Genomic DNA, 10,056 nt, shown 5'->3' with positions numbered 1-10,056 from the left:
AGGTTACTGCCAGTTGATCTAGGGCATGGGAAGCTGAAGTAACACCCACAGCACTGGGACTGGGAGGTGGTGAGCACCAGGGACGGGGATGGGGACGGGGTGGGGGTGGGAGGCGGAAGAAGCTATAGATTCCAACTGCAGAGCTAATTCATTTAGTATGAATTGTCAGCAGCATTGGAAATGGAATTATTTCTACAAGGCACCCAGCACTACCTTTTTCCAAATTCTCAAGCCTGCTCAGATCAGTTTTTGGTTGATTTTAAAGACAAGCTTTGGAAAAGATCAATCCATGAAAAACAACCCACCCCCTGACTTATTCCAGAATACTCAAGAAGGAATTAAATGCACAGATGTGCACGCGCACGCGCGCACACACACACGTCCCTCTCTCTTACCCCCTCAAACCATTCAGTGATGAGCTCCAAGGCTGTGAACTACACATAATGATCTCTGGAGCTCCATCTCCTGATCTTTCACTCCTGTTATATATGGATGTAAGAAAGCCAGATTGGGTCAGGAATATCCCAAGTTCTTTCTCCTTAGTACATCTGCAGTGTACCAGCTCCTGGCATTTTCAGTCTGGTCTGGCTCTAACTAAAACCATTTCATGTTTTGCTTTGAAGAAATGGATGACATGAAACGGTAATTTGGCTGCAAAACCTTGGAAAATTGTTCCCGGCCCAAACATCTGCCCCAGATGAGCTCAGCTGAGATCTCCTTGGAGGAGCGGGAGGGGTGCGTGAGCAGGGAGAGCCTGGAAGGGGGAAATGAAGACAATGGAAAGCCTACCGTTGCTCACAAGCAAAGTCCTTTGTGACAGAAGGCATCAAATAGTACAGCTCCCTCATTCAGCCCCTCACCCCACAAAGAAAAACTGGGTGTGCCCCACAGCTACTCCTCGTGCCTTTATCCCACTTTCCCCAATATTTGGTACTGTTAAGGTGATCCCTCACAGGGCGCCAAGAAACCACGCCCAACTGGTTTGCTTTCTTTGCGCAGAGAATGGCCTGGCCTACCTGCTGTCATTTAAATAGTTAAGTAAGGACCGAGTATCAAGTTTGGATTCCTGAGAGCTGGGCCCCACAGGGAAAGCAGAGGGGGAGAGTCGTGCAGGCTGGCCTTCACCTTCCTTCTTGGCCATCTTAAGAGTTCTTCTGGGGGATCTTTACTGTCACAGTCTTAACTTCGGAGTACTCTCGCAAACCAAATTCTCCCCTGAAAAACAGAAACGGGCTGTATCAGGTACCAGAGGCCCAGGCAGCCCAACATGGGCTTTCCTCTTCAAAAACCCTGTTTCAACCACTGGTCGCCCAGGATGTGCCTGTGCTCTAATGGCTCTCCTAGAGACCCAGTCCACTTTACCTGAAAGAAAACCACGTGGGTCCTCTCGGCTTGATGTTCTACATTCCTTCTCACTGGTCCTTTGGTTTAATAAGCGGCAACAATACCCAAAGGCCCACCACAGAAGAGTACAGATCACACGCAATGCCTTAAAGACAGAACCCTGAACAAATACCGTCTGCGGCCTCCACAGAGTCAGGGGAAAGAGGAAATCAAAACAACGGACGGGAAAGGAATTGCGAAGTGTGAGTCAGCTGTCTCCCGAGACTTGCTCTCTGCCTCTTCCCCTCCTGGCTCGTGGCACCCTCTGGGGCCTTGCTCAGGGATTTCTGTCATCAGGCAAACGAACGTTTATTGCACTGTTACTATGGGGCAGCACCGTGCTGGGCCGGGTGCAGGAGAAACCAGATAATCGGCCCCGGCCTCTGAAGGGCCTGTAGGTGGCCGGGCCTGAGAGCGGGGAGCGGGAGCCAGGTCACCTGCCTCAGCGGCCCGAGGAGAAACAGCCCCTCCGACCACTGCTTGAAGGGCGCTGGCGCGTGGAAAAGCCTCACTGCTACGGTGTTCCTTTCCTTCACTTCTCTTCTCTCGTTCCTTCTTATTCCTACCTCTCTTTAATTGTCGTTCTTCCTTTTCTCGATTTCATTGTCACATCAAGCATGTTCTCTTAATTTTTTTCTGCAAAATGCTTGACATTTTCTTCTTCTTTTCTTTTCAAAGTCACTCCTCTGTGAAGCTTCTCCTCAAGTTCTCAGCAGAAGGAGTGCCCCTCCTCCTCTGTGTTCAGAGCACCTTGTACCCACCTCTGCCACAGCCCTGTCATACCAGGAGGGAGGGTGGGGGTGCTCGAGCGTCTCTGTCTCTCCCACCGATTTGCATCTTCCTGATCTTGCTTTCTGTCCTCCCCCAAACCTAGCGTGCGGCCCACAGCATCAGGCTGAAAGAAGGCACTTGATAACTGTGGGAGGGAGGAAGGGGGGCAGGCTTCTTCCTACCCCCTCTTCCCCAGTTCCACCCTGCTGACCGACCATCTCTGCCAGAAAAAAACATGATAGAACGCTTAGAGATATATTTGAATAAGAAAGGATTAAGACAGGCCGTTTTTAAAAACAGTCTTATATAAAAGGTACAAAGTTACTGCAACTGGGCTTTACAGCGAAGACCCGCTGTAAAGGATTCATTCTGCTTCCCTGGCCCGACACAGAGCTGCCCCTGCTGTGCCAGCAGCTCCTCTGAGCACCAGGGCACCTGAGTGGTCGTGCCCCCCTCCTCCCCCACAGCCCCCAGAACATCAGCGACTCAGGCAGCATGCTGCTCTCTCATCTGCACTGGCCATTCTGCTTGCAGGAATGGGAAGAATAAACTTGGGATTGCCCCACTCAGTATGTGGCTCCCTCACCAGCTCTGTCCAGGCTGTCTCTTTATTACCAGCTCAGCTCTGGCTCTCTCTGGACTTTCTCCTGCCCTTGGGCAACTGTGCATGTGTCTCTTCATCACGGACATCACCTGCCTCCTGTCTGAAGTGTGGCTACTCCCTTCTTGTTCCCTCGTTTGTGCACACACTTGGGGCAGACCCTGAACCACTTTCCTCCCACTCAGATCTCTAACTAGGTTGTGAGAGATGTAAGAAAGTCTACAGAGCTAGAAACCTTGCTTTCGAGTGTGACTGCCGGATCCCAAATCTCTGGGTGCTCAAAGCAACGGAAAATTCTGCTGGACTGGAGGTGCTCCTCTCTCGGGTCCTAGGCGGCCATCTGCTGCATGGCCGGCACACAGCCTGCTCCGAGATGTTGGAGTGGGCTCACATCTGCCATGAAAGGAAAGACTGCCCATGGGCCCAGGCCTCAAGGAAAGCCAATGAGAGGTCTCAGGGCAGCATGTGGAGCAGAACACTGAGGGTGGGGGTCGGCAGACAGGAGTGCCAACTCGGCTCTGCATTAGCTGGCTGTATGACTCCAACTGACTCTCTCCCTCCTCTTGGCACCCGGTCATCTCTCTGACATCAGTTCCTGAACTTTAATATACACATATCACCCATGAAGCTTGCTTAAACTGTAGGTTCCTGACCATCTCCCACCAAAGATTCTGTTCCAGTAGGTCTGGGGAGGAGCCCAAGAGACCATGAGATGGGTGGCTATTGGACCCACTCTTTGAGCAACACTGCTGTAAGGTCTCTGAATCCAATCCCTAACATTTGGATTCTTCAGCTATTTCGCCATCTCATTCTAGGGTCCTTCTCTCAAATCTACTTAAATTTTTCTCAATCCAGTTAAGTTCTGTGGCACATAGTTCCATAGTTAAGGAAGAAGTCCACTACCGCACAAAAGGCAGACGTATTGTTATTGACATGCCCCAATCTCTTTGTATAGTCACCTTTCCAGCTGGGCCATGTGTCAGGGCACAGCACATTTAGAAGCCTGTATTCCTGATTCTTGGGCAGACTAGGTTATATTCCCAAAGATGAATCAAACTCGGCATATGTAAAGGTAAGGTAAGATGTTAGATTTTGGTGTCTCTCAGCCAGCCATTTTAGGAAGTCACTCAGACTCACGCATAAAACAAATAGGGATTTCTGCTTAGGGTGTATATTTCCCTGCCCTTTTCTTTGACTTACAGCCGCACTTCTCAGAGCAGCATCCCCAGACCACCTGCACGAGAATCACTCCAGAAGCTTGTTAAAAATCCAGGTCCTGGGCCCTAGCCCAGATCTACTAAATCAGAATCTCTGAGAGTGGATCGCCAGATAGGCAGGGTTAGAAAGTCCCCCTCCCAACCTGCAGGTGACTTTCTGTGCATACGCATGCCGTGCACACACACACTGACTCAGAGCATCCGAAAAACACTTCTCGTCTTCAAAGCGTGTGTCCTTAGTTTTTAAAATGCTGAGGTTCACAGCTTTCTTTCCATCCCCTAGGTTTCTGATACATATTTTATAGCTTGGGCTCTATGACCCCTTGTCTCAGGAGAGCTTAAATGAGACGGAAAAGGATGGGAAGGCTGAAATAGATGGAATTAGCTGGACAAGCAGAACAGAGAGAAACTCAGCCCAAGTCTCTCACCCTGGGAATGAGAGGCCAGCCCATCAGATAACCTGTAGAGGGCAGCCCTCTCCACAGCTCTCTGCGGGGTAGCACTCAGGGGCTCCAACAGCCTTCCTTGGAGCTCGTTTCCGCAAAGTGCTACTTCCCTTCTCTGTTCCTCTTAGAGGTGGGCAAGGAGATGTCAGGGACCAAAGCTGCATGGAGCCTGCAGGCCGTGAGATAAACAATTCTGTCCAGGTGGAAGGCTAAGCAGAGCTTCCAGGACTCTATAAAACGAGAAGAAGAGTGGGGAACCAGGACAGGGCAGGTTCTTTTATCTGAAGCATTTCCTACCACTCCAGGTCATTTAAGGAAGAGAAAACATGTCTGGGGGGGGGGGGCAAACAGGAACAAAGACTCATATAATTTAGATGAGATGAAGTGAGTCTCATCAAAGAGCACTGTTTCCTAATTATTTTTGAACTGCACTGGGAAGGCCAAATCACTACTGTGCCCATGAGACGAGTCGAGAAAGGCCACTGTTCTGTGTGGTTCTGACACAGCCAAACTGTCTCTTGGACCTTCTTTCTAGGCGAGGGCGATGTTTCTGACAGGAAGAGACTGGGCCTGAACAATGTCCCAAGCCCGAATCCTGGTAGGAGGCTTGCCTGTGATGAGAGTCCAGGGCTAGCCTGAGATGAGAAACCATCAACCAGCAATTAGTTATTTCAAGTGTATTTTATGCCCATGATACACCCTGTTAATGATCTGTAACAGTCAATGTGAGCAGCATTCCCAGAGCCGGCGATGGCCCCAACATTTCAGAGACTGGGAGAGCACAAACACAGGGGCAGGAAATGAAAGAAGCTGAATGCATCTTCAAAAGTGAAAGCAGATAAGGCCATGTGCAAGTTAAGAAGAGATACTTGGAGTACATGAAGACTTTATAAAAGCTGAAGGAATACTAATAACTTAGCAAATAGGATCCAGACTGGGTATGGGTTCTGCCTATAAAGCAAGTGGGAGGTACTGAAGGCCAGAAGCAAAGGTTCAAGCAAGAGCAGTTTCTCCCTTTCTTAACACATTTATTAAGAAAAAGGACTGCCTACATAACAGTCATCTACTTGATCAATAATGATGATAGTAGCTCACATTTTCTGAAGGTTTGCCAGATACCTTGATGGATGTTTGGCATACATGATTCTAACAGTTAATCCTAACAGCAACTCTGTAGGGTAAGTACTATCAATAATTATTCCCATTTTATAGATGAGGAAACTGAGGCTCAGTGAGATTAAATAGTTTGTCCAAGGCTGCACAGGTATTAAGCAGTAGAGCCAGGGTACATATCTGTGCAGTGTGATTCTAGAAACTCTGCTCTTAGCCTCAAAGCTATATCTACTTCATGGTTTAATGGCTCGGGACTAGAGATTACCAGCTACAGTATCTGAAGATGTAAATCCCCTGTGCTAGTCATGGGTTCACTGCACTTCCCCCCAAACACCATACTTATTTCTCCCACAATGCCTTTGCTAACACTTCTCCCACTGCTATCCTGTTTTGTCCACCAACCATGAAAAACTATTCCTCTCTCCTCATCTACTCAAATGTTCCTCTCCTTTAAAGGCCAATTCAAATCCCTATAAAAGATCACATCTAAAGGTTTCTTGGGCTTCTTCAGCTCACAACGATCTCCATCACCCCTGCATTCCTCTACCACTCCACAGGCTTTTCTGGAATTCTTTTGATTCTTTCCATGTTGTATATTTCATTTATCCAACAAAATTTTAAGTGATTTAATGAGCTGCACCTTCCCCTACAGACCAGGTATCATGCTTTGCACAAAGTATGTATGTGCTCAATACTTTTTAGCAGATTGATTGCAAACTAAGCATTTGTTCAAAAAAGTATGCATTCAGTAATGCTAGAGGGAACAGGCATGGGAGATGTTTCCTCTTACGAGTCACAGGATTTAGAAAACATGGATCTAGCTCCTTTCGAAATGAGGGAAAATGAAAGGTTTTTGGGATGAGGGGAGATGTCAACTCAGGAAGACCCTAGCTATCATTCATTCTCCGAAAGCAATTCTAAAAATCCATTCATATATGAAGTTGCAAATGCAATTCCTCTCGTTTTCCTCTGCCACAGTCCCATTTTTCAGGTCCTCAGCATCACAAGAGGGCATCCCAGCTCTGATTCTGACCCGGAAGAGTCCTTATACCTGGTTCCCATGCTTCCTTGGCCAGACATCACGGAAACTAAGCCACTAAAATTTAGGTTCAAAGCTCAGATCTGCCACTTACTGGCTGTGAGACTTGAGCAAGCTACTTAACCACTACTCCAACCCTTAGTTCCTCATCTGAACCATCTGTAAGATAAAGATAAATGTATCTATCCCATAGAATCACTGTGAAAAGCAAATGAGACAATGTTAGGTAAGAAGGCAGAATAAAGCCCTATGCAGAGCAGGCATTTAATTAATACCTATTATTGTTATTGCAAAATCCTTGTAATGGGTCATCTTCCTGTAATCTCTGCCAAAACATCCTCTTTACACCAAGAATGTTGGCCATAAGAACTTTGGTATCCCCTCAGCTCCCACAGTATGCCCTTTAAAAACCCTTTGAGATTGGGTTTAAAGCAACCTCTCCACTTGTATCTTCAGCAAGTCTCCTCCATGCATCCTGTGCCCTAGGCTCTGCAGCCCCAGACTCAAAGATCCTATAGGCACTGAGCAGGTGACAGTGAGTGAATTGGGTATGTGTAAAACTAACACAAGCAATATTCAGTTCCCAGAAGCAGGCATGATGGGGAATAGGGAAAACTGCAGAGCTCACAGCTGCAGCAATTTTGCTTTGGGGGAATGAAAATAAGCAAGAAATCCAGATTTTTATGGAAAGTCTCCTCATTTTGAATGTCAGGTAAAGGTTTTTAAATGTTATAAGGAAAAAAAAAACAAAACATTTCTCTAAGCCAGATTTGTCCCTGGGTGGTGACCTCTGTTTTAAACACGCCAAACTCTGTTTTGTGTCTGGACTATTCTGTATTTGCTATGCCTTCATGCCTTTGTTCTTGCTATTCCCTCTACCTGGAATGCCTGCTCCTAAGAAACTGAAATGTTATTTCCTCTGTGAAGTCTTCTGTGACCTCATCAGGCAAAATTAATTGATTTTTCCTCTGTACTTAACAAGATATTTGACATACTTGCATAATAGCACCTATTACATGGAATTATTGGTACATGAATTTTTCTCCATTCCCACTCAAGGTAAGGGTATTATTGTGTTTTATTCATCTTTGTAACGTGTGCTTTGCTTATACATTTATGTTTTCAACCAAGTGTTTGTTTAGTGAACGGATGAGAGTAAGAGAATTCACTGATGCTGTGAGTGCCCCTCTATGCTGCTATTCACAACCCTGTTTCTCTTCAGGCACCAGCAACTTTGGACACTTACATCTCTCTCCCATTTCCAGACATCTTGAATCCCCCAAAGGGACTCTGGGCATTTAAGGCATTGTAACAATTGATCCTGAAAGAAGAAAACATGGTACTGTTAGTATGTATTTTGCTTACACAGAAACAATCCCACTGGCATGATATTTCTTTTATAAGTTCTATTTTTAAATTCCTTTTTCCCCACATGAAAATTTTATAATTTAAGCTTTACTTTGATTTCCTGATCTAGCCAATAGGAAGTATCCCTTCTCAGGGTGAAGTCTTCGGTCTCCCCCATCCTTCCAGAGCATATGCTTTTATTTCACGCAGGCTCTGGAGAACTACAAGCCCCCTCCCACCCTCATGGCATGTGTTATGGCCAGAAGGAGACTGACTCTGGTCTTACCAAACAGTCCCAGCTTGCATTGCAGAAGACACCGTGAGGGCCTTGTTGATGTCATTAGTAAAGACAGCTGCTACAAGTCCAAAGTCTGAGTTATTGGCTCTTTCAATAACTTCATCCATAGTCTTAAACCTCAAAATTTCCTGAACGGGGCCAAAGATCTGCAATAAAATAGGTTGACCCAACACGGTTGCTTCGCCATCCTTTCACCTGTTTTCTATGTTTCAAGGCAAGTTTATTCTGCCTTCATCATTTAAATGATGTTTAAGTTTAGCAGAACATAACTGTAAAAATATCCCGAACTTTCCCAGAATGAGATTACATAAGTCTACCCTTAGAGTTTAACTCCTCCGCTCCCCTACCCTGCCTGGCAACACTTGATTCCACAGTGTGCTCTAAAGCTGTGTTCTCCATGATCCCCCAGGCACTGCTCCAGAACTGAGAACTACCGCTCTGGTGAGTTGGCTGATCTGCAGCTGGTCCTCTCCTGCAGAAGCGTCAGGATGCTTGGGTGCTTTCTATTTCCTGATTAACAGCCTAATGACCCGTATTTGGGGGAACTGAACTGTTGACAGTGTATCACTGAGACCAGTTGATTGGCTTTTATGATGGTTCTGCTGGCTAAAAACAGTTGAGATCATAAAGCACATCACCTGGCCTCCATCTAGCTTGCTTGCCTCTTTGTCTAACTTCTTTCTTGAAACTGGGGATTTTCATAGCCATGTTTATTGCTATTGTACAATGTATATAAAATACAAACAACTAAACCTCTAATATTGTCTACTAGAAATGCCCTGGAAACCATCCCAAGGAAGATGTGGCTGCCGTTAAAATCTATGTGATACCTCCTCCTTGGCAATCCGCATGTCATCAGTGACGTTGGAAAACACCGTGGGCTCGATGAAAAACCCCTTTCGGCCCAGCCCTTTGCCTCCACACTCCAGCTTGGCGCCTTCGGCCACACCACTCTGGATGAGTTCCAGGATCCTGTTGTACTGTTTCTTATCAATCTACAGAAGAAAGTGCCTGATGACTCCAAGTAAAATCTTCTATGAAAATGGAAATAAGCATGTGCTCAAGAATCTCTCTCATTTGTGATTTTTGGCCAAAGCTTCATTACACCTAGTCAAATCATATGGAACTGCTGTTAATTAACCATTTTTGACCTATGAGAAAGGGTAATTTTGTATGGTTCAACCTAATACATCAAGAATTCCAGTGAATGCACTGCTCTGATGATACTGACAAATCGTAAGTACCAGTTCAAGATTTAAGCAATATTTCTAAATGATGGAGATACTGGCTAATTGATTATTCACTGTTTACATAAGTAAAAATTAACCTTATAAACAAATGAATATTGGAGTATATTTTTATGCAACTACTGTTACACCACCAGAGGAAAGGATTAAGTTTTAAGAGTGAGAGCTAGCGTCCTAGTCCACAAAATAAGGTCATTCTCGCCCCCTGCAAGCCCCCAAGTTATAGACTTATCACTCAATTATTATGGTAAATAAAAAAGAAACCTATATTCACCTGAGTTTGAATTGCTGTTACAACTTCAATCTTCTCTCAAATGGCCCCAAAACTAAGGAGATGTTGCTTCTTATCAGGACAACCCATGCTCTAGTGATCCAGATGAGATCTGGTCTACATATTCCTTTAAAAATTCTCAGTTCAAAACCAGAGTTCCAACTGGAAATATACCTTGATGACCATGGAGAACCTGCAGAGCTCAGGAGTGCAGCCGGCAGTGACCTTTGTGGCCCTCCTCATCCACCACAGTGCATGAAGCATTCAGAGTAAGAGAGAACCATATGGCAGAAGAGGGAGCAGACAGCCCTCCATTCCCTACA

At 45.8% G+C, this 10,056-nt stretch overlaps 1 protein-coding gene across 2 annotated transcripts in view; it reads right to left on the bottom strand.

Annotated features, from left to right (window-relative positions):
* Positions 1-395: 395 nt before the first annotated feature.
* ALDH1A2 (aldehyde dehydrogenase 1 family member A2) overlaps positions 396-10,056 on the bottom strand; it is a 97,439-nt gene continuing 87,778 nt past the window's right edge. For both annotated transcript variants that reach the window (XM_007458907.1, XM_007458908.1), the window contains 4 exons: positions 9,046-9,210; positions 8,204-8,361; positions 7,817-7,891; positions 396-1,215 (listed from right to left, as the gene is read on the bottom strand). In XM_007458907.1, the coding sequence (XP_007458969.1) occupies positions 1,143-1,215; positions 7,817-7,891; positions 8,204-8,361; positions 9,046-9,210 (471 nt within the window). In that variant the 3' untranslated portion in view covers positions 396-1,142. The remainder of the gene's footprint in view (positions 1,216-7,816; positions 7,892-8,203; positions 8,362-9,045; positions 9,211-10,056) is intronic.

Source organism: Lipotes vexillifer, unplaced genomic scaffold (genome assembly GCF_000442215.2).
Source record: "Lipotes vexillifer unplaced genomic scaffold, Lipotes_vexillifer_v1.1 scaffold102, whole genome shotgun sequence".
NCBI lineage: Eukaryota > Metazoa > Chordata > Mammalia > Artiodactyla > Lipotidae > Lipotes > Lipotes vexillifer.
The sequence above is the reverse complement of the archived record's forward strand: the minus strand, read 5'-3'. Positions and strand labels throughout refer to the sequence as shown.